Source organism: Ctenocephalides felis, unplaced genomic scaffold (assembly GCF_003426905.1).
Source record: "Ctenocephalides felis isolate EL2017-DRISC unplaced genomic scaffold, ASM342690v1 CF-g0.4_SCAFFOLD_01492, whole genome shotgun sequence".
Taxonomy (NCBI): domain Eukaryota; kingdom Metazoa; phylum Arthropoda; class Insecta; order Siphonaptera; family Pulicidae; genus Ctenocephalides; species Ctenocephalides felis.
The window spans coordinates 10,323,951-10,350,382 of NW_020537646.1; the positions used below are offsets into that span (position 1 = coordinate 10,323,951).

The following is a 26,432-nucleotide window of genomic DNA, read 5'->3' on the forward strand; positions in this document are numbered from 1 at the left end:
AAAACAATTTTAATCGATTTCGAGCGAACGGATTAACCGATTTAAATGATTTAATAAACATTCGATTCTAATTGATGGGGACCTATCGATTTCAGGAAAGGTGTAAAAATTACTATATATAAAAGATAAAAAAAAACTTGTGTCTTTAATTATCCACTTTTTACCAGAAGCGTCCAATTTCTTTCAGCCTGAGACGTTATAGCCAAGGAATCAATTTTTTTAAATATGTTGTGGCGATATCAAGCAGACAGGTTTTGATTTGTAAAAAAACAATGGGACATGTCATGTATATTTTTGATATCGAAATATTTTTACAGTTAATAAATTTATATTTTTTTATTATGTTGGGAGTTTCTAATTTATATATTATCATAATCATTACTACTCCCACATTGGTGACCCCGACGTGATGAAGATGAAGATAAAGGAGTTTTATTTTTCGAAGATTTAAGAAAAATTGATTTTGACGCAGCACCATAATCACTGGTCTTCAGTGACGACCTATAAGGTATGTCCAGTCCAATCCATCATAGTTAACGCACTTACTATCTGGATCAGACTTCCGAGGTTACTCATTTGGTATACCCAGATCTCAGTGTTTATTGCTGACAGAAAAAATAATTTGGAGCCTGAACTTTTCATTGAAATGCAATTCAACCTCTCTTTCTCTGTTAACTCAACAAATCGTCTTATAATGTTACCTCCCATTATCGGTGACAACGACGGATCAAAACAAAATTTGACATAATTTATTAGATTCCACAATTCTGGACTCTTATGTCAAAGAAACCAATGATCCTGATTTGGATAAAGAGCCAACTTCTTTCTCTGATCGGAACTCATCAGATGCGAATGCAACGCTTGCAGAAATGGAAACTGTACCCATAAATTATGCATTCTAAACATTAAGTTATTCTGATATAACTAATACCCATTAGATCGAGAACATTATGCAGAATATGGAGTTGATGGCAGGTCAAATCACCACATACGGTGGATCTGCTGACGAAACATGTAAATTTGTAATTGACCAGTATTACAACACTGGTCTGCTATAATCTGCTTTCCCACCACATTTTTATAACGTGTTTCCCTGTTTTTTTTTTTAAACTGTGAGATCAACACTGGGCAGGGAGTGTGTGGCGATATCAAGCAGGCAGGTTTTGATTTGTAAAAAAACAATGGGACATGTCATGTATATTTTTGATATCGAAATATTTTTACAGTTAATAAATTTATATTTTTTTATTATGTTGGGAGTTTCTAATTTTATATATTATCATAATCATTACTACTCCCACAATGTAATTATTTTAAATTGCATAATACAGTTCCAAATAAAGCAACAAATCCCGAGAGCAAATAAAATAGATTTTAACTAAAGATTGCGTACATCTGTCAAATCTCGAATCCCAATCGAAGTCTCTTGTCCGATCCCGACCTTCCGCAACTGTCGGCCGTGGGCCACGAAGCCGTATAATGGTAGTAGATTACATCCAGCTATGTACATCCTGCTGTAAGCGCTTTGCGGAAGCACAATGTTGGCACAGAGCTTCGACACACATAACCTAAAGCCCAACAGCTGCGAGCTTTATCACCAAATGAGCTTCGGCTCATCCTCGCCGCAATGCAAATATAACCTACATTCTATTCTACATTCGCACTCAGAGCCAATTGATTTTTCATATGAAGTCGGAAATAGAAGAAGATTAAATGATAGAGGTTGGAGCTTAATGTATGTCGGAGCTTTTATGCACGTATTTACATTGATGCGTAGGTAGATTTCCTGAGTTGGAGGTAGCAACAGTTAGTGATGTGAAGTTACACAAATTTTGAGTGAATAATAATGCATTATTTTACAAAACATAATTCGGCTGTTAGTTTTTTTCCAAAAATTTTTTCCAAAATTTTGTTTTACCATATTTTGTTTTTCAAAAAAATTTTCCAAAATTTTTTTCATAGTCCATAGTTCCCCAAACATGTCAAAGCTTTTAAAAATTTTTTTATCGAGTGATTTGGCAAAGAGCGCTTTAAGATACGAGCGCCTCGACTTACGAGCGCTTCGTAATAGTAATAAGTAGATGAAATAATGTAAATAATATTCCAAACATTTAATTACTCCTGCGCATTTTGCCATACCCACTTGTTTACACTTGTTTATTTATGGGCATACCTTAGAAAAAATGTATGTATTTTGCGTGGAACAAATTTTCGTCGATCAAATGATTTGAATGGTTTAAAAACATTCCTATTGATGAGGACCTGTCTTCGCCCAAAACTAATTAGCACGTAGTTGTTGACAAAGGCAGATCCAGATGTTTTAGAGATACGAGGTGCAGAAAATGGGTATCAATTTTTTGCGAGAACGAAACATTTGAATTTATAAAAATATATTTATTTTTGAACAACTGGAAAATAAGCACTTCTTTATCAAAATACCTTTGTTATAGCTATGCGTATCTATTCAGAGGTTCGTGGCTCCTACCATACTTATTTCCAACAGTCTGATATCAAGGTGATTCCTGTTTCCACTATAAAATTTAGATAGCAATATATTTCCAAGTGAAAATAACCATCCTCCATATAAATAAAAATAAATCAGTATTAAAATTTCTAATAACCAATTAAACGCATATAGATAGGATAATCATTTGGATGCCATCTATAAAGCCATCAATAAGTGATCACAACAGGATTACTTAAGTTATGGTTGCTGTTAAAAATATAGCAAAAATTTCCACATATTTAGTGTATGAATAAGTATTTAATCATACTATTTAATGAAATCAAAAATAAAAGTATAATTTGAAATTAAAGTATCCAAATACGACTGAGAACGATGAAAAAATGTCATCATCCACAGAAAGTATCAGTACAACCCTCAAAGGCTGTATAAATTTTATTACACCTCAACATTTGCTATTTTATCATACGCCGTTTTGTGTTATTTTTAGAGATATTGCGACCCTCTAAATACTTGACAGCAACCCCCAGGGAGAAACAACATCGCCTTAAGGAAGAAATGGCACATTAGTACAGCATGTTTGAGCGATATAAATTCCTATAAGATTTTTATCAGATAATTGAACTCACAAATCGAAAAAGCTATTCGATCAAACATTTCCCAAAACAAACAAGATTATTATAACCTCTAAAGCGAGTTGTGGATATTAGGATCAAAATTTAGAGTTATTTTATAGTACATATATATATATATATATATATATAGATTTTATGATAAATGATAGTAGATAGGTTAACGATAACCCATAAAATTTTATGTGTTATTTGGTTTATGCAATATCCCGTAAATGGGCATTCTGCTATGAACGTTTGCCTACAATTTCTAACGATAATACAAATTACCTGCTATGTTATGGAATGGAATTTAAAATAACATTTTATTACTATAATTTATAAAAAGAAAATTACTGTTGTAACATACTATACAAAGTAATTTTCCATTTCAGACGAAGAAATCATAAAAGTAAAATTATATTGTATAAGATAGAGAATAGCAGTGCAATGTATAGTCTTTTTAAATATAATTTTGATGAGAGTTCAAATAAGATATTTGAACTATCAATTTATCTAGAATCCGTTTTTTTACAACGCTATTCAACTATTTTGGTTGATAAGTAGTAGTAGTTTAGATAAATCATAAAAATCTTTTAAATCTTTTAAATCTTTTTTTTTTTTTTTTTAAATTGTAAAAAAAAAAAAAAAAAAATCTATCATAAAAAATCTTTTACCTTCAATAAATTATTAGTTTTCTAGTCAGTCTTTTCTATAATTCATAGCCCTTTCTTTGGACCCACTGCATTTACGCTTCAACAAGCTTCATAAAGTTTCTTTCACGATATATGGCATTCCTTGTTCCGATTTATTCTCTAGATGTTAAAAGTTCGTTCTATTCAAAAGCATTGAATCTTCTTCCACAGATGGCAAGTATTTGAACAGAAAATCGAATTTCTAGTAGTGTACTGATACAACAAGGTAATATGTTACCCACACTGTCAACACGAAACACAAAAGAAAATTTCCCTTTTCTGTTTACTCTGAACGACGATGTTTTTATTGTCCTTGCAAGACGTGATAGAACAAACGTGGGCTGGCAGGAAATGATATTTTGATATTAGTCAGCCAGAGCACATATCAGGAAAGTCTGTCGAATGCCAATATGAATTTATATCGTTTGTTAATAATAAGAGCGTGAACAGCAAGTTATTGAATACTTTTGGTTATATTTAGGCATTTGTAGACGATAGAAGATAAATCCTGAAAGAACTCATTTTGTCTCGAGAAAAAGTTTTAGGTACACTATCAAAAGATAGACAAAGTGAGCTTTTTCAGGATTCATCCTCAGGATATATTTTGGCTAATACAAAATAGTTTGTTGTTTGGCTTATAACAAATTGAGTTAAAATAAACTATTGTTGTAATGCCTTATTAAATATTCTTCAATGCACTTCACAAAATATATTTTTTGCCATCTGTGGAAGAAGATTATCGCTCTATTATTAATATTTTATAATGCCGGTAAACGTTTTAATTTTGGTATGACTTATTTATCAAATGAAGTAATTTCACAAAATAATAAAAAGCTAACAAATTTTTAATCAGAATCTCGAAGTCAACACTCAATTATTCCTTTACTTCATAAAAATCCTATAATTGCCACATAAAAAAATTAATCCAAGTTATTAACTATTTCTGTGATAATATATTTAAGATTTGGTCAATTGTATTTTTCAAACAAAAATAATTTTACGAATTTCAACGATTGATTAATAATATAATTTACTACATAAAAAACAAGCGTATATTTTCAAAAACCGTCATGGACAACCCCGATATCAAGCAGTAGTGATATTAATCTTTATTTGGAAATATAGATCTTAAATATGTTCCCAAGTAAAACTAGCCCTTCAGGCGTCAGCCCTATTAGATAAATTAATGTATAGAATAGCTGTATAGATAAATTTTAATAACAAAATAATTAAATAGGGATGGATCAACCGTAGGAGTGCCATCTAAAAAAGTACGACGTAAGAAGAAGTATCAGCATCAGCCCTACAGCTTATAGGACGTAAGGTTCTGATTGATGTTAAAATATGAGAGTAAAAAAAACTTTAAAATACTTCATAATTATATAATCACAATTATTCTTTAACCTAATATCATTACAAATAATAATACTGAACAAAATTTCATTTATTTATTTCAATTTATTTCCATAAATTCGTACCTGTATATGTGCATAATAAAATATGCAGCACGTTTCGCTTTGTGCAAATATAACTAACAGAAAATTCCATCAGTAATAAGTGACTTTGTTATGGAAACAGAAAAACTATTCCACAATTAGTACTGTTGCTGTAAGCAAATAAAAGCACGGCATTTCTATAACACATTTTTAATATGCAAGTTCTCTCTCAAAAACGAAATACCACTCTTTGCATTTATGGTAAATTATAAAAGAGCAAATTTGGTAATGGAGGCATGAATAATGACTAAAATGATTAATTAATAATATAATAAGTGCGGAAGAAAATTGATATTTGGCGGTGAAATAAATATTGCATCCTTCTAAACTCCTCATTAATAAAATAATTTGCAAAATCAAATTTATTATATAAATAAATAATTTGTTAATATTTTATTAATTACTAAAGGTGCTAAATTTACAGTTGTATCATTTTCAGTATCTTTTGCTAAAAAAACAATTTTGGGTATTTTTATATCTTTGTCAGGGATACAAGGATATAGGATTCAATTCGTTTTAATAATATAAACTTATACTAGTATTGCAAAAACAGGCTTTAGGTCCTTAAATTATTTTAAATCATAACCGGAAGAAAATCAGCATAATGTGGCATTTATATTTTATTGTGAAATGAAAATGTGATAAAGTACGCAATCAAATCCAATTTATAATGAAAACATTTTCATGTCTGATATATATATATATATATATATATATATATATATATGTATTTATGTATATATTTCTGACTTAGTCATTTGATATTACTATTAAATTTATATTAATGGTCGCTATTTTCATACTTTATCACAGGTGCTTATAAAGCTGAAGATAAATGCTTCTGATCTACATCACAAGCATTTTATAACGACGTAATAAAATGAAGTAATGTACAGGCTTTATAAAAGGTCAATACTTATTTCGATAGAAACGATATTTCATAGCCTTTTGCTTTCAATAATCGTAAAGAATGGGTCCCTAATATAGTATACTTCATTCTAGTGACCTATAAACGACTGAAATAAAGCATCTATTCAATACATTGTAGCAAAACCTTTCTAATATAATCGAGCTCTTAGGGTTATATTGTTTTTATCTCGAAGATTATATGAAAAGCAACTTTTTGCAGTGTTCAAAGGATATTAACTAGTGGTGCGTGGCATTGTGTCTGAAGGCAAATTGCTGGTACTTCAATTTTTCCAATTAATTACTGGGACTTTATCTCATATTTCTTAATTTTGTCATATTAACATTTTAAAACTAAAATAAATCAGTTTAACTGAAGAAAGTTGAAATTCTTTATTTTAACTATATAAGAAAACTTCTTAAGAAGAATTTCATGAATTTTGGTACCTTGCCATCAGTACGAACCAAATGTTTTTTTGAAACATTCTAATCGGATGCTCCATTATCTCAAAAAATGCTATCTTCTGCATTTTTGCTCCCTGCTTTTGCCTAAAACTAATCAGAATATCTCCCCGAAAGTTTTTCGAATCATTCAAATCGGTTGCTCCGTGCTCCCAAAATCGTGGACGAGATATTGTAACCGAACACACATAGACATACACATAATGATGGATCCCTATGTTTAATCGTTTTTAAACAATATATATAAAAAAAGTAGTTTAAACCAGCAAAGGTTTTTAAATAAATTATAAAATATTAATTTCAATTCTTTCAAAGTCAATTGCCATCTTGTTAAATTCGATCAAATCTGAAAATACCTATGATTTATAATTCGGTAACCAAAAAAATTTAAATATTATTCAAACATGAAAAGTTTGTCGCTCGTGTTTGTCCATTTGGCGCACGCAGCCATTATATTGATTCGAATATTTAGAATACACACAAATTGTTTGTCAACTCGAGGTATTGACTAGTATTGTGCAATAGATTTATTATTTAGATAAATATTTTTCCACGAGCCACTCCATTGTAAACTTGAAGTTGACACACGAAAATTTTGGATGGAATTGGAAAGTGACAAAAAGCGGCTTGCCATTTAAATTGCCGAATGAACATAGGAAAAACGTAATAATTCTCTTTCAATATTAATTTAAATGAAGATACTAATTGGTTTTGATATTAAAAATAATAAAATTTGTAAAGTCTCACATATTTCAAAATATATACAGTAACTGGTTACTATTTATATAGGAATGGAAAAGATTATATTGCATATCTGCAAGTATGTGTATTGCACCCAATATATTTTTTTAAAAATTCCCGAGAACCTAAATAATTTCATATATTACTAGAAGTAATATTTTAAGGGTTTTGAAATTTTCAGAAAATCTTTTATCATACATATAATATTTTCAACGGTTCTCTATTGTTCAAATTATTTTAATGCTTTGGCTTTATTTTAAGGTCTTATAAAATTATTAATATATTCCAATATTATATTGATTAAATTATTATATAAGAATAGTAGAGTATATTTATTTAATGCAAAATATCTAATGTCTGTCTATCCCACATTTGTATTTCCTTGAATTTCTATTACCTTGTGATCTACAAATCAGTTTAAAAAATAACATTCTATTATGACGAATATTTACACGATTAATAATCCTTAACCCGTGAAAAGTGCTAATTGTGATAGTTTGCACTTATTTGACAGATAAAACTGGTTAATACTGCTTCTCTTTAAGACATTTGTATAAAAATTATAAAATTTGAGTTTCATTCATTCGTTGTTTTATTAAACAAATAATAATGAACGCATATCGAACCAAAATGCGTCATTATATGAGCAAACATTTATGAATACTTTATTGGTAAATAGAAAAAATATCGTATGAAGGTTAATTATCACGTGAGAGAAATGGATTAACGATTTTTAGATGATTTATATACTCATAAATAATTGAAATTGTCATTGTAAATGTCTTAATGATACTTAATCAGTAATCAAATCTTTATAATTTTGGCAAAACCAGATAATTTGTTTAAAAATGAATTTAAAATTAGTTTTTTGTAAGATATACGTTGGGGAAACAAATGTAAATATTTTAAATGAAGTTGAAAACTAATATTAAAAATGTCTAAATAAGTAGAGTCTTTTTTTCTGCCTCTACTCTACAATTAATAAATTGCTAGAAATGGCTAAAATACTTCTTTGGGACGACGCCATTTGAATAAAAAAAATATCAGCAATCATAATTTTTGTAGTTCTCAATGGATTCAATAACATCATAATATATTTCAATATTGGGTGATAGATGTGTTCCTTTCTGAACAAATTTTGTGAAAAATAAGAACGTAGACCAAACAAATGTAATTTTCACCATTAATATTCATGGGCAACAACGTGCCTATACACGAACATGGTGCAAATTACAATAGTCATAAATCCGAGGGCCTGATCAAATTTTGCATTATTAATTTCATTGTATATTCTACGCATATGCTAAGTCAATAAAATATTCATGTGCTGGTGTAATAAAAAAAAACGTACAAATGATATGATACGATAACTTACATTTTTCATGAACTTATCTTTCTTCAGTTATCTGTTACTGATTCATATTTCTTAGACAAAATATTTGGTGATTTGTGAAGTAATCACCGAAAAATTGTGATTTTTTATATTAAAAATATAATATAAAATCAGCAAAATATTTGATAATCTGTATCACACTTTATACAATATTATCAAAATTTTGTACGATCATTCTAGTTGGCAAAAAGAATGAATTTCGCATGGGAAATTGTTGGTAGTCTCAGATATAAATCGACGCTATTAACATTTTGAAAAGTTCGAACAAGATATCTTCATTTTAATCAAGATATTTAATAAAACGGTATATAATCGTGTTTTTTTACAAAATTTTCAGGTTTTCTGCATTTTACTCGACTAGGATCAATTAGAAAGTGATAGTATCATAATCAACCGTCGGATATTAAAAAATATCGACACAATTAATTTAAATGTCCGATCGTAATGTCTATATTTTATTGAGAGATTTAAGAAAATGAAGTTATCGATTTGTAACAAAATTTTAAATTTTTATGAATTTTATCGCAGAAAGCACCATGGCATCTATTGCCTATAAGCTAAAGGATGTTATATATATTTATATAATCATAAATGATATAGAAATACTAGTAATATATTAGTCAGGTTTAAAGATCAGGTATTACGTCAAAAAAAAATGTTTTGAAAATTTATTCGAAATTCATACGTTTCGGCTAACCTATCCTAGCCTTCATTCAGTGAAATATACTGTTAACTTTAATAATGTCAACCAAAGGATATGTAACAATTTCAGAATAATAATGATAATAATAATAATAAAGAAATCTTAAAATAATTAAAATTGTTTATCTTTATATTACAATTCATGATGATTTAATTTAAAATCAATGATCCGATACGTATGGATTTCAAAAAACGTCCAAAAACAAATACATATTTATATATAGGTACATGTACATATATATATATATAATATATATAATATATATATATATATGTACATGTACCTATATATAAATATGTATTTGTTTTTGGACGTTTTTTGAAATCCATACGTATCGGATCATTGATTTTAAATTAAATCATCATGAATTGTAATATAAAGATAAACAATTTTAATTATTTTAGGGTGGTCCTTAAAATGGTCATTTTCAAATTTCCTTGCTCCCAGGGGCTCAAATGGTTCCAAATAGATAAAAAACAATTCTCTGAAAGTTTTAGCTCTTAATATTAACGTTTAGATAGAGCGCAATTCAATCAAAGTTTTGTATGGAAATAGCATGGAAAAATTTTCAAAAATTTTAAAAATGCTTTTTAGATGTATTTTCGCGAACAAATTAATGAATAAAACTCATTCATTTGTCGCAAAGTTATACCTAAAACATTTTTTTTTAATTTTCAAAATTTTTTCCTTGCTCTTTCCATACAAACTTTGATTGAATTGCGCTCTATCTAAACGTTAATATTAAGAGCTAAAACTTTCAGACAATTGTTTTTTATCAATTTGGAACCATTTGAGCCCCTGGGAGCAAGGAAATTCGAAAATGACATTTTTAAGGACCACCCTAATATATATATATATATATATATATATATATATATATATATATATATATATATATATATATATATATGTGTGTGTGTATGCGTATTGCACTTTTAATACCATCAGTACTCAGAAATTTTGTTATTTTCCATCACATGTTGATATTTATAAATATTTCTTTCATAACATTTTTTCCATAAATATATATTTAACGAAACACATCGAATGCCATATAATAAATAACATGACCTAAATATTATTCCAAAATCCAAAAAAATGAAAATTTCCACTTACATGTATCCTGCGTGACATCGAACAGCTTAGGCACTAAATATCTATCGGTGGGATCGCCTTTGGCTAAAAACAGGGACCCCCGGTCGGCATGTGTCAGTAACCCGACGTTGACCAATATCTTATGGCAGAGGACATCGATGTCCAACTCGTTCGCTATATCCCGAATTAATTCCATGAATAAATCGCCTTCCTCCAAATGCTGCCAACGCTCTCGGCTTAGACCCGTTGTTGGGAGAGCGGCTAAGGACGTCGACATCGCCGGAAGCTGGGAAAGAAAATAGACTTTTATTGTTGACTAACTAAAGGTATAAAAGATCATGAAATTTGAATGTATTGTTGCTAAGATGAAGGGGGTATATTCTAGTGTAGAGCGATGAATTTTATGTCATTTTTAAAGTGTCGTAAAAGAAAGCAATGAATGTTTTCACTATCCATTTTTTACCACTTGTTTATTAATATTAAAATACAAAACAAAAATTAAAAAATAAAAAAGTTGAAAAAATTGGCACCTCACTCTTGACATGATTTCAGCCCTCCTAGCCATCCGAAATAAAAGAAAAAAAAGGATTATGAATCTACAATGATGTCGCAATCGCCCGAACTAGCGATGAGTAAAAAAATGTTTTTATACAAACTGGCGACTGTTTGAAAAAAAAAGTGTATTTTTACTTTTTTTGAGTCTCTCGAATTTTTTAAAAATAGTAAAAATTGGAATTTGGGGATAATCCTAGTTCGGGCAATAGATAGGTCTATAAACAAAACTCTCTGATCATTTCAAGTGAATCGGTCGAGTAGAACTCGAGAAATCGTGTCAACAGTATTGAAAAAGTCTGTTCTGAGAAAAACGCATTTAAAGTTTTGCGTGAAGCCAAACCAGTATGGAAACCGAGTCAGTAAAATGCCTATATCTCCGAAAATAATTCAAATTTTCAAAAACCTTCTCTTACCCATATTCTTAGATAGTTAAACTCTGAAAATATAAAATAAAAAAAATCGATTTTTTTAATTTCTACACTAGAATACCCCCTTAATCCACAAAACGTTTTTCAATAGCTACAAAATCTCTTGTGTAACAGAATCATTGAAATATAACAATGAAAAAAATACTTATAATCTTGAAAACCTAACTATATTGGCATAAATGCAAAATATATTTTATTAATATGTTGAGAATTTTATACAACTTTTTATGATAATATAAATATAAATTCATATTAGATAATTTCTATATTTACATTTAAATGCTAATTTTAGAATGCATAAAATAAATAATTATATTTTTTAGGATAATTATTGTATGAGACATGAATTATATCAATTATTTATTTAATTATTTTTTAATGAATATATCAAATATTTAGTTTTCATAGTATCCTTTTAACATCCCATTACTATTTTAATGATTAAAATTTCCAAAATTTCATTACTTTTTAAATTATAATCCTGCAGTATTATCCCCAGGATTTTATAATTAATGGTTGAACAACACTCATTACATGAATTCCAATAAATTGTAGATGCCCATTAGGCAGAATAATATATAGACAGCTCGATAATGACATTCTGATAATACAAATATAATTATGATTTAAATTTAATGATTAATTAATGTCCCTATAGAATTACTGACATTTGATCGAATTCCAAACAAATATTCAATTTCCGGGATTCCACATAAATCAAATATCCAAATAAATCAAATGTTATGAATAAATAACACAGTTTCTGTGGGCATAAGCTACGTGTTTATTTTGACAAGGGACTGTAGTATATTGTATATTAGCATAAATCAATTCTATTCGAATGGTCGGTCTTCGATAAACCTATTTTCGATGACCTATTTCATAACTTTTAGCAGTTAGTGAAGTTCAACTGCCACACGTTTCTCTTTTTATATGCAGGAAGCTTTTAACGTGATATGGTTCCCCGGCGCAAATAACTTCATATCACGAAGTCTAAAATTCTCTGAAACAATGTAAAGTTATGTCGGAAGTTTCGTAGTTCCTCCTAAACACTTTTTGACGAATAAGCTCGATAAGTTTTGCTGAGATAAAAGAATAAGATTAAAAATAGCAATTTTTTTAGTATTATTGGTATGATTTTAAATTCATTACATATCAACAAAGCATATAATAATTGTTCCAAGTTCTGGCACAAATTATTTAAATTTCCTCTACTAATTTATCTAGATATCCCATGGTAAACCTTTGATGAGAATTGTTATCCGATCACTCGATCAGTCATTCTCCCTTGACCACAAATCCAAACCCATCTCTACACTTTCCGCAACCCACTGAATTGGACATCGAATTTGATTACGAATCTCTGCCCTGTGGCCCTTATTGCAACACTGACGATGACAATCAGTAGTTTCTGCAAACTACTACAGAGAAACACCAATTGAAAACTGATATCTGCTTTGATATCATTCAAATTATTTGAATTTGTCTCGTTAACGTCAATATTACCAATTAAAATGTGATGACGGAATTTAATTATTGGAAATAATGAATAAATAATTGGATGATTATTGAAAATAAATATGTTGAACATACAATTTGAATTATATTTGAAAAATATCAAAGAGTAGGATGGGGCACAAAGACTCAATTTGACTTGCAGTAATTACAAGTCATATAGTATCTAAACCTATTTTTCTATTTTTCTGAAATTTGTTTGTGTTGAATATTTATTAATATTATAGAGTAGGAAGGGGCACAAAGGTCCAGTTCGACTTTCAGTAATTACGAGACGCATAGTGTCTACTCCAAATGAACTATATCACAACAAATACACGTTTCAAACAAACAACTATCGAACTATGTTGAGTAAAATTGCTAATTATGGAAATGTGTTTTGGCTATTTTCCTAAAGTTTGTCACCTGTTTCTTTTTACCCCATCAACTGGGTAAAAAAGCACATGTATCGGCAAACAGATGAAATTTCACGAAATAGCAAAATTCATCAATGCGAAACAAAAATTTCAAGAGCACTTTTGTTACAAAGATTACACTGTATATAACCTTGATCTGGTATTTAGTGAGAAATATTCATCAGCAGAGATGAAAAACTATTAATTTAATTTATCCTCATACTTTTATTTATTGTTATTTTAACTAAGCCTACATCTTTATTTACTATATTCTTAGTGTTTACATATTTGCCATGTTTAGTTTGTCCTTTTCCTTACACATGTAATAAGCTTTTATGGAGATAATATAAAAAAAACTGTTGAATCTAACTTAGATATAACAGTACATTTTATAAACCAATTAAACAACGTATAATTAAAAATTATATTCAGTTATAATTATATTCAGTCACATGGGTCTGACGCTAGAAAGTTGTGACATACACAATAGAAGGAAAAAAAAAGTTTTACGTAGAGTCATGTCAGTCATATTTGTGTGAAATTTTTTCAAGAAACTTTCCAAAAAAAATTTCTTTTGTACATTAAATTTTCACGATACATTTTCATAATATTACCTAATAAAGTTACCATGGCCCTTTAACGTGGCGTTTAACGTGTTAAGTTAGTTTTATTATTCATATTCTTTAACAAATAAACATTCATATAGGATACAAAGTACAATTTATCATTTTCAATTCTGATTATTGTAATTCCAACAAGTTTGAGAAATCCATTTAATATATACGTCAGAAAATACATGGGTAAACATTCAATATAAACGTCAAATATAAAGCGTGATGCTATTTGGGCGCTTTTGATATCATACAATATATCACATGTGTTTGCGAAAGTTTCGTGGAAGCGTTAGTTGTGCCTGGACACGTTTTCTATTGGAATTCAATCTTATCGTCGTAAATGTGGGAATTCGTAAATAGAAGTATCATAAGTAATTCAATTGTCTATAATTCGCATAGAGCTAATTTACTATATAGATAATTGTTATCTTAATAACAACTTTGCTGTCGAATTGTTGGTGAACGCTAAATGTTACACCACCATTATCTCAAAAAATTCAAGTATAGAATTTTTTAACGATAATATTTTAAAGTAGAAGGCAATCGATGTGTCACAACTTTCTAGCGTCAGACTCATGTGACTGACATGACGCATAACGTGTTAATATATAATTGAAAACATTAGTATTATATTTGAACAAATTAAGACTTGTGAAAAACAAGTCCAGGCTTATGAGAAACCATTATCATAAAATATTTAAAATAATTTATAATTATAATAATTTAGTGATATTTAAGATTTAGTTGTTCCGTTAGTCATGTGAAGATCTATTTTTATTTAAAATATCACGCTCAAAAATAAAATCGAAATTAGTTCATTTATTTGCATACCTACAGCCCGAGCTTTAGTTTTTATCGTCTTCATTTTTGTGCATTATTTATTTTTATTTTCATTTTCATATTGTAATGTAATTTATCAGGTAATTGACCTAAAGACTTTCTAAATAAAGAAAAGATTCATGGCAATTTATAGCAGTCCTCCCATCATTGATTCACCTATAGGTCTAAATAACAAATCCCTCCCTTGAATTAATTCGTTAAATAATACAAAATCATTAAATAGACATTTGATTCCAATGTATCGAACAACAACAACCGCCGGCTAATGACATCGCATTAAAGAAATACAGTCCAATTTATTCGATTTGGCGCGCGGCTAATACATGTGATTATACGATCTCTGGCTTTCTACCTTTCTGCCTTTCTAGCTTTTCCAGTTCATATACAACTGCGAAATGGAGGATATACTGTCTTCTGTTTATTTCGTTAGCGACGGCGGTTTGTTCGAATCAATCAATAGAATAATAGACAAGGAGTTGAGAAATCTACTAAAAGTTTATAAGATTTAGACAATTTCCCTCCAATATACAGAAGTGTTTGTCATCAATAAAACGAGTTAAAAGTTTGCATTACAAACTGAAGTTGATCCAAATAAGGACAATTTGGAAACCCCGAAAGTACAGATTTTCCGAGAAACCGGTTTTGACCGAACAAAAAAATTTTGGCAAGTGATAAAGCAGGTACTGACTCAAATTAAATTTTATGGATAATACATTTTTTATGCAAGAACAAAAAAAGTATTAACAAGATTTAAATAAAAGCAATTAATTATTCATTGTTCATGTATAATTTTACATATAAGTGTGTAAACATGTTTATAATAGGGATGCGATACGAAGAACGATTATTTATTTGCAACAACTATTGTATCGAAAAATTCAGAAAAAAGAAGTGATTAAAAACAGTTTTTCGCTGAAATTCACTTTTATGGATAATGAAGTTTTTATGCAATTTAGTGGAACAAAAAATATTAATTGACATGAATTAAATAACGTTAAAAACAATTAACTCTTTTTTGTTTATATATAATTTATACATACAAGGATTTAATTATTTTTATGATGGGAAAATAATGGACAGGGATGTATTTGCAACAGTGTTTTTCAATTGTTTCATCAATCTGGTACATTTAACTTTTAATTTTTTAAGTGTAATTCATACATTAAAATCCAGTATTTTTTACTAAAAACCGGTTTTCGGATTCCATAATTTCTAATTCCTAAAAACCTATTTTTAAAAAACCCACAAAATCTAGTATCTAAATCTAGTATCATCTACGTATTATTTATTTTAATAAAATAAATTAAAATTGTTTATTTTAATAAAATTATTATTAGAGTATTATCTATTTTAATAAAAGTCTGACATAATTTAAAAAAATTAAAAGTCATTACATTCCATTTCATGTTAGAAATACCGATCGAATTTTTTTTTCTCTTTATTGAATTACAATCTGTCTCTACAAAAAGGAAGACGTTCAGTAATTTTGATTATATATGAAATATTAAACATTAGATCTAAAAGGTTACCCAGTAGTAAGCCTTTTCATTTTTTATATATTAAAAAAAATACTACTAAAGAATACCCCCTTAAGTTCTAATTGCTGTTCAAATAAATAATTAAAAGAAAATAAGTCTAGTTGAAGATAAAAATACATTAATTTTATGTTAGTGTTTTGATACAGTTTATTTTGAAAGTATACTTCTTTTAATTATGATTTTCTCAATATTATTTGCTAATCTGCATGCGATTTTTCTTTTTTATTAGACAAATGTGTCTGTTTAAATTTTTTAAAAGTGCATTTTATCTTGGAAACAAACTAATAACTGATATTTACGACCTCATTGCAACTTGACTGTACTTTTCTCCGCCTTAAAGTTATTTTTAACATAAAAGATTGATAAGTTGGGCGATGATTACCGCAAGAATATGATCGATCATGTGCAAAAACCGTAACATAATTAATTGGTTTGGATGCAACCACTGAGGATATATAAATATCAATGATAAAAAGAATTTTTTACTATATTGGATATAGATTTTTATACCGTATTGGACATATTTTGAAGACATTAGCGTAAATACATACATACTTTTATTAATTTTAATAAATTTGGTGCATTATGATTAAATTATTTTACTAGAATTTAAGTTCTATGCATGCATATTATATTTTACTTGGCTTATATATAACAAATTGAGCATAGACTTCTTCGAAATAATAACATAATGAATTAATGTAGTAATATTACATTATATTAAAAGTACAAATCCAGTTTTATATTATTTCCTTTATTCTTAAAGTCCTTCTTCATATTTTTGAGAAATTATTCAGGTTAACCGCGCAGTGGCAAAAAAGTTACCGAAGGCGGTTGCTGTTGTTAAAACTTTCCTTATCGATTATATGTAAGAAACATAATTAATGGACCTAAAGCCATGCTCAAATTTCTTTACTATGGGCAGGTATTGTATACACTGCCAATGAAGCCATTAGCACTTTTTTCATATTATCTGCTCATCATATTATAATATTAACAAAGGCTATAATATCGCAATAAAATAACATGATTATATATCGGTTTAGTGAATTAGACTAATGGGGAAAAGTAATGTTAAGTATTTTAAAATGCTTTGAGAGATCATGGCAAAGACTAATTGTTAGGGTAAATAAAGTAGCTGTTACTACTACGCAAGTGTATTCTATTACTATGTATCCTACAAACTGATGTCAAAAATCTGTAGTATGCATACTCGACAAAACTATTTACGAAGATTGAGATTCTAAAAATAGACAAAACGTATTTCTATCTACTGCTGAGTCGAACTACCACTAGGTAACTACCTAACCCACTCTGTGCCATGATGAGAATAGAAGTTGTCTACTTTTTATGCACGAGTGCTTTCAGATATTGGCAAGGACAGTGTAACGATTCTGTATACCCGTTTGTCGAATAGCTAGGAAGAAAAGAATTACCAGTAAATTAAGGAATCGTTAAGTTAGATCTTTATTTAAATTGATATGCCGTTTATATTATATCACTTTATTATTACTGTTTTCAAATAAATATACCCTAAAAATAAAGGGGTGTTTAAATCGTCAATTTTGCTTCTTTATATTCTTATTTCAAATGTTAGATTGAACTAAGGATTTTTTAAAACATGCCTTCAAAAAGCATAATGAAATCCAAGAATTTTTTTTAACTATATCAACCATTTTCAGTCTTTTACTTTATTTTCATAGTTCTACCAAAATTAAAAAATTTCGTGTTAGAATTTATTCCATCTTATGGTGAAGCTCTCACCACGCGACAGATATCATAAAATTAAAATGTTTACGATTAAAATTATTTGTTTTATAATTTTTATAGTTTGATATAGTTCTTAGTAAGTGCTAATAATAATATTAGCAATACATTAAGTAGTAGAATAAATTGAACAGTAAATATTAATTACTAAACTTGGCAAAAACATATAGTAAGATTTTGTTAGGTGATTGCGAATAAACTCGAAGAGACTATCTTTGCTTTTACTTTAATTGTTTGTAATACAATGGTGATATTATATTTATCATACGATATTCCTAACTTTTTTGTTATTTATTTTTATCCAGAATAATTCAATCCAAAAATTATTTTTCAAGCCCAGAACTTTTTTAAAACTTTTTATCCAAATATTTTACAAAGACTTAGATGTAGATTAATTTATGAACTGGACTCTAATAATAATTTTCTACTAATTTTAAGCGATGGCTCGGCTGATGGTCTAACAAAATTATACATAATAGGGTAGAAGGTAACATAAATATAGCATAACGTATTTCACATTGCCCTAAAAACTAATAAGCCTAACAAGTTACCACATAGGGCAATGAAATCGCTCAAAATATCTATATCAAAGACGATTCAACAGGAACGATCAAAAGATGAAAATTGACCATATCAATCTAGAGTAAACCTTCTAATATCCTTTCCGAGTATTAGACGGATTTCCAGTTGAATATATGATCATTCGGGGGAGGCGATAGCAACATAATCCGTCCGATAAATGGCATGCCGCCACGGGCGGTTATGCCTTCATCGTTCGCCATATCGTTGATCCTTTCAATTCACTGACGCAGATTAGTGCTGGGAACGGCGAACGCGTTCCACTCACGACTAATTCGTTTCGGCGCCATCAATTCTACTACGATGCCTCCTCGATGCCTCCGACGGGCCACGTCTTCGCCGGTTATCAAAATAAAGATTGACAAGTTAGTCTGCGGTTACCGGGCCGTCAGCTTCGGTCGGAGGATATGCCAGAGAAAGGGTTTGTGACTGTTTAAACTTCGGTTATTGATTATGTATAAAGATTGATTAATGGCCGTAGGTTATTATTTAAATCATTTAAGTTTTACATAAGTTTGCTCCTTTGAAAACAATGATTGACGGGATCAATCTGCGGCAAAATTTTGAACGATTTGAATAATCTCTTTCGTAAATTATGGTCTTTGTTGTTTGGGTAGCAACCAGTGCTGGATTCACAGTAGGGGCAATCGGGGCTACTGCCCAGGGCAGCAAATTTTTGGGGGCGGCAAAATTTGGATAGTGAGAAAAAAATTCTATACAATATAATCAAATTTTTTTACCAACATTTTTATATTTCAAGAAATATAATTAACAAAACATAATACGATTGCAATGCAAAATTTGGGTTGAAATAACCAATTATTAAAATTTATTATTTTGCCTTGCCTCCCTCTCCGAACGTAAATTATCAAATTGGTTAATAAGTTATTTGGCAATTTGGCTAATATAAAGATCCGTAAACAAGCTGAAAGTTTAAGAAAAATATTTACTTCAGTTCTCGAGCCCTCTTAAAATGACGAATTTGTGCACTTCCAAGCTTATAGCGTCGAAAAAAAATTTAAACTAGTGACTCATGGCATTGTGCCTTAAGACAAATTATTGAAACATCTCGTACTAAAAATTACATTTTATAAAAAGCTTTTCAACATTTTGCAAAGCAATCGCGCTGCGTAGCTGTTTCAGAAAAGAAATATCGAAACTCAATTACCATTTTTCGTAATTGCCTTTGCCAAAAACTAATCAGCACGTCTCCCCATCAATACAAATCTAATATTTTAATTATTTAAGTCGATTTCGGGAACACGGATCAACCGATTTAAATGATTCAATTCCTATTTATAAGGAGACGTGCTGATTAGTTATTGGCCAAGTCAGGTCCACCTGTTTTGAAGATACGGGCCAAAATGCCAAAAATGATAATTCAGTTTTTGAGAAAAGAAGCGTCCAATATCATTCAAAAAAATTTACAGAATAAATAACTGCTTAAATTTGTGGGAGGCAGGTTTAGCGGTTTCGATAATCCAATAAAAAAAATTGTAAAAGAAACATTTGGTGGACAAAAGTGATCACAAAACATATGCACATCAAATTATCAGATATTTTAAAAATATGTTAATAAGTATAAATTTTGTTTACATTTATATGCGTTCTGTAACATTGTTTATCCGTTAGACTGCGACGCGGCTTCTATATTTTGTCCCTACGCAGCTGAAGCAGCGCGATTGCTTTAAAAAAAAGTTCGTAAAATTTCAGGGATGGGGCGGCATTTTTGTCAGTGCCCCGGGGCGCCAAATTTCTAAATCCGGCCCTGGTAGTAACCCTTATTAGATGTTACATGTAATTAATATATTAATCATTACGTATTGAACTAGTTCATACACAAATACTTAATTGGATTCATTATAAATCTATTAATCTTATTCAACCCGCTTCAGTATTTTATTTTGTGCATTCCATTTTCAACCAAATCATGCAATTTATACATTTATAGAACAAGTTATTGGAGAAATGCTCATGCATTCTATTAAAAATAGCAATTATTAAGCAATTTTCATATTATGATATATTTTATTTTAAGTTAAGTCAGATGGACCTGAATCGAAGATCCCAGGTTCGATCCAGCTTCGACTAGCCTGATGTCAAGCAGTAGTCATATCAGTTTTCACTTAGAAATATTGATAGCATTATGCCAAGTGAAAATAGCCCTCAACCTCAACAAATTATAACTAATGCAGATAGACAGTAAGAAATTCATTACTACAGCTTATATAACCTTTTAAGGGGGTATTCTAGTGTAGAGCGATGAATTTTAGCTCATTTTCAAAGTGTCGTAAAAGAAAGCAATGAATGTTTTTACTATCCATTTTTTACCATTTGTTTATTAATATTATTAAAATAAAATACCAAAATTAAAAAAAAAGAATTGAAAATTGAAGAAACTGGCAGCTGATGAAGTGGGGGGGTCTCAAAAAATTGCTCCTAGCCATCCGAAATAAAAGAAATAAAAATATTATTAATCTACAATGATGTCGCAATCGTCCGAACTAGCAATGCTAATTAGAATGAATATATTATATATTATGTGGAGGTCAATGTGTCGGATTCGTCGAGGAGGCATTTTCTTTTTAGCCCGATCGGATAAATAACTGGAAAGTTTTTATCACAAAAAATACTCGGTTGATTGACTTTGTAAAAAAAATAATTAACGGTTGTACAATAAACTGCCAGTTACCCTTATGGGTATCTGGCCAAAGCTGGGTATCTGCATGGAAAAATAATTCATTAACATTATTTGAATAGCAACAGTATAGTTTTAACGGAGATCCTAAAATACTATAGGCATACGAAAAGGGGTTTTGTTTTAAGCATTCCTTAAAGTTTGGAATAATGGATTAAAAGTTGCTAAATTTCAATTCTTATTAGGTCAATTATTTAGGAAGTACAGGAAGTTACTTAAAAATGCCGTTCACATCTAGCGAATAATAAAAATATTTTCAACTTCCATGAGGAGTAGTTTATATTTTTATGAAAAAACGATTTGCTAATTTTATATTTTCCCGGCGCTAAAGTTATTCTGAATCGAATGAGATCAAATTTGGAACCAAATTTGTGTATGTGCCGTACCGATTTTAAAAATTTAAAAGCCATTCTATATTGTTTGTCAGTTTTGTGCGACAATCGTACGAGCCGTTTCTTTGTAATTAGCATAAAAGTCCACAATTCCATATTCCAGAGTTCTAGCCTACAATCTTAAATCGATCATAAACATTCAAAAACTGTTCCAAAGATATTGGTTGCAAATCACGTTGATTAGTTTTTGGTAGAGATCTGTATAATGATAGATTTCGTAGACTAAAATAGCATACTAAAATATTGAAGGTCTACCATAAGCGGTTGAATTATAAAAATGCAACAAATTCGTCATTCGGCATAAGTTCGAATCCGAATTTATGCCGAACACCTATATACGATTCGTGTTTTATAGGTACTACTGATTACAGTTGACGACCACGAAACAGATGGTATGAAATTTGTTAAACAAACTAATTTAATTTATACAATTACAGATATTGTAAGCATGTTTGAAAAAAATCAATTCGAAATAGTATTAATTCTTTTTTAGTGAAAACGAAAATATTATTTTCGAAATAAACAGTTGAACGAATATTTTACCTAAATAGATGAACCTGAATTCAAGCAATTTTCCGATACTTGTCTTAATGCTTTAAGGCAAAATGACACTCATAACTAGTTAAAAAAATTATGATACATTGAATCAGAAAACCCAAACAGTTTTAAATCTATTTTATGTTTGGAATCTAAATGAAACCGCGCATTGTATTTTTTGCCGTACAATGCAAACGATTTTTCTTAATTATTCTTAACCCAATATTTATTTTCGCAAAATATGTAATTGTTATTATTGATGTGAATAAACAAAATGAAGCATAAATAATTTATTTCGGTGATATTTATATAACAAGTTATTTATAAAGTCTTTTTATTATTAAATATTACGATAGTTTCAGTAGAGTTTCTATTATTATTATAAAATTATTATTATTATATTATTATTTAAAAAATACTTTGACAAAAATAGAATTTAATATGTTTTCCTATACAATTTGTTATTTTTCTCTATATCTAGAGAAAACATTCGAATGTTTCATTTCTTTTCAATAAAATAAATACAAGCCAAACAACGCTCCAAATAACATCGGTAAAATGAAAAGCTACCATAATAGGTATTAAAATTTCAAATCCTCTTCTCTTTAATCAGCTTTTGCATTAAAGACACAAATGCGTTACAAGAGAATTATTTGCATAATAAATACTTGGGGCTGCTCTATTTGGGATAAATAATTAAGGAAGAGAAATGTTTGCGACTGACAAGACGTTGCCAGTGTTAATTTGAGACAGAAAATCTAAACAAGGTGCTGAGGTGAAAAGACATTTTAGAGTATTATGTAAATATAACTCAATAATGTATTTTGAAAGGTCATATCTAATTTATTATCATTGCTTGTCAAATAAGACATAATAATATAGATATAAATTAAAATGTAATAAAATGATGTATTTACAACATAATAATAATAATGCGTAATACTGCCTTAAGGCAGGTCTGTGATCTGAGTTAAACTCCAACTCAATTCAGGGAAGAAGTAGTATGAGAGTTTTTCCCATTTACAACATATTGTTCGCGAATTCTAAAATAATTAGTTTAATCTGTAGCAGTCACATATTTATAAAAATACAAAATACACATTTTAAAAGCAATTGCAAATTGGATAACATATTTCAAAGAGATATTCAATTTCCGAGAGTTGCAATAAATATTGCATAGCGATGTAGATAAAAAATAAAGATAACACTGTGCGAATTTTGGATATAATTAATTTGATCAGTAAAAATTGTGAATTCTGAATGGTTTTTCTGCACATATATAACAAAATATAAATCAACATGATTCTGCAATATGAGAATCCCTAATTATCTATTCATATAGATTCATATAGATCAAATTGAACTAACTAACTAATAAATGGAAATACATACTAAGAATTTGATGCATCAGTAGATTAATAAAAACAATGTTCAATATATTTAGATTATTTATAAATAAGGAATTATAACAAATTTTATCTTCCGATGATCATCCCGTTTGTGGGTTTATCAAGTAGAACGAAAAAGATTTGAATTTTTTGCTCAACTATTCTATTGCTATTTATTGCTTGAAGTTTAAGGAAACCTTTATAAATTAATACAACAGTTCTTAGAAAACCTAAGTGCACTTCTGCATATAACATTAAAACCGCCATCAGCACTTTAGAGCCATAGCCGTGTTTCTCATTGCCATTAAATCAAGGTTAAGTGAATAATGCCACACTATACTTAATTAAATGTCTAGTATATTGCAACGCCAAGAGCGGTTGAAGATCAGAATTGCTTGCGGTTATATTCAAAATCGTTCATTTGCAGTCTTTAACATCAAAAAAATTTTTAATGAAAATGCCAAGGATAGATTATTAATTTCTGACATAATTAGAAAAAATTAATTAAAAGTCATTACATTCCGTTTTATGTTTGAAATACCGATCGGATAAATAACTGGAAAGTTTTTATCGCAGAAATACTGGGTGGATTGACTTTGTAAAAAAAATAATTAACGGTTGTAAAATAAACTCCCAGTTACTTTAATGAGCTCGGTATCTGCAAGGAAAAATAACTCATTAATATTATTTTTTATGTTTGTTATATTGAGTTGCTTTATGTAAGTATTAGAAATCGCGTATTCGAAAGAAAATTTGTATTTTCTCAAAAACTGTACCAATTGCAAAAATTTTAAAACAATTTCATAAAACGTATTGATTTTTTGTCAAATTATCATCCTAAATGTAACTCTGGAATTATCAAAAAGGTCTATTTTTTTATTTTAATATAAGTTTGAATAGCAACAGCATAGTCTTAAGGAGCACAACTAGTGTAACCGCCTAAAAAAAGGCGATTTTTGGGAATTTATATTAAAAAAAACTACTGTATCAATCATTTCAAAATTTTAGGAATATATTTATACATTAAGATTACATAGTGAAATTTGTGAAGAAAACAATTAAATACTTTTTAAGTTTTCGTCGATCTCCAACGGCGCGACAAAAAAAGGCCCTTCACTGCTGCAGTGATTCCGGCCTTCTACGTGGATGAAATTTTAAAAAAAATCCCTTTAAACTAGAAAATATTGTCTGTAAAATGAACTACGATAAAGAAAAAAATCAAAAATTGACAAAATGACGGCGTTTTTTTAAAAAAAGTCGAATTTTACCCAAAATTTTGGTCGTTTTTGGACTGCCAAAATTCGATTTTTAAACCGATCAAAAAATCGATAGTTCATTTTACGGAGAACTATATATCGAACATGTAAAAAAAATTTGGTAGTGATCGGATCATTTGCTTTTGAATAACCGCTGCATCAAATTCGGAAAATGCTGTTTCGAGAAAAACGCGTTTAAAGATTATATGATCGTTATACAATATACTATATATATACTCTTTAAATGGCTGTGACTCAAAAACTATTTCAGATATCGAATTAAAATTTTGGTATGATATTTTTAAAGGTATAACCTATCGAAATATGGAAAAATTGAAAATTCGATCATTTGAAAATTTCACACTAGTTGTGTCCCTTGGGAGATGCTAAAATACTAAGCCTACGAAAAGAGGTCTAGTTATAACAATTTGTTAAAGGAAAAGAAAAATGAATTAAAAGTTGCTTAATTTCTATTATTAGGTCGATTATTTAGAAAGTACTAAAGACACCAAAGACCAAAGACAATTTGCCATTCACACTGAGTTTACAATGCCACTTTGCCTTATCTTTTCAACAAAGCATAAAAAAGTTAGGTTCAAACCATATAGCATATTAATTATTTTGGTTATGTAATTAAATTACTATTAATTATTCATCAATGTAATAATAATAAAATTAAAATTTCTTACCTTTACAGGAGACGATGCCCGCCATGGCTGGAACAAATCCGTAGCAACCGTAGCTGTGTTAGGCGTCAGACTTAAAGGTTTGCTACGTTCGCCACCCAAGCCGATTTTATTCAAATCATCCTTAGAGGCTTTTTCAGCAATCCACCTCTGAAGCACTTCCGGATTCGAGTCCAAAATATCACACAAAATTTTATATTTATCATCATTTTCAGTTTTTTCATCACAAGCGCCATTCGCGCTGACGCTATCTACGCTTTTTTCACTTTTGTCCGAACTATTCGAACTAATATCTGATCGGAGTTCTATAATTTTATCAGTTTCACATTTTTTTGTATTTCATTATTTATCACATTTTCTTTGATTTCGGTATTGTTATTGCTGTGGTAAGCACTTCTTCCAGAGAAGGTTTATAGTCACTTACAACCGTCGGTATAGTCCTTGAGATTTTACTATTCACTATCACTGTTTTATCACATTTCGTATCGATTTCGTATTCTTGAGGAATCTCGTACATTGTTCTCATCAAATTGTCATTTGACTTAGTACTAATCCCGGCCTTCTCCTCGGATTTCTCACTGGTGTCTTCAGCCTGCTCCATTGTTCAGGCACCTCTTGATCAGCTATAATTTTATTGGGAATCGGTGATTGCATTTGTAGATTTTTATAACAATGCGT

General features: G+C 29.2%; 1 protein-coding gene across 1 annotated transcript in view; it reads right to left on the minus strand.

Annotated features, from left to right (window-relative positions):
• LOC113370816 (cGMP-specific 3',5'-cyclic phosphodiesterase) overlaps window positions 1-26,072 on the minus strand; it is a 141,820-nt gene extending 115,748 nt beyond the window's left edge. Inside the window, exons 1-2 of the mRNA XM_026611501.1 lie at window positions 25,758-26,072; window positions 10,588-10,852 (exon numbers count right to left, since the gene is read on the minus strand). Coding sequence (XP_026467286.1) covers window positions 10,588-10,843 — 256 coding nt within the window. The 5' untranslated portion in view covers window positions 10,844-10,852; window positions 25,758-26,072. The remainder of the gene's footprint in view (window positions 1-10,587; window positions 10,853-25,757) is intronic.
• Between the last annotated feature and the right edge of the window lie 360 nt (window positions 26,073-26,432).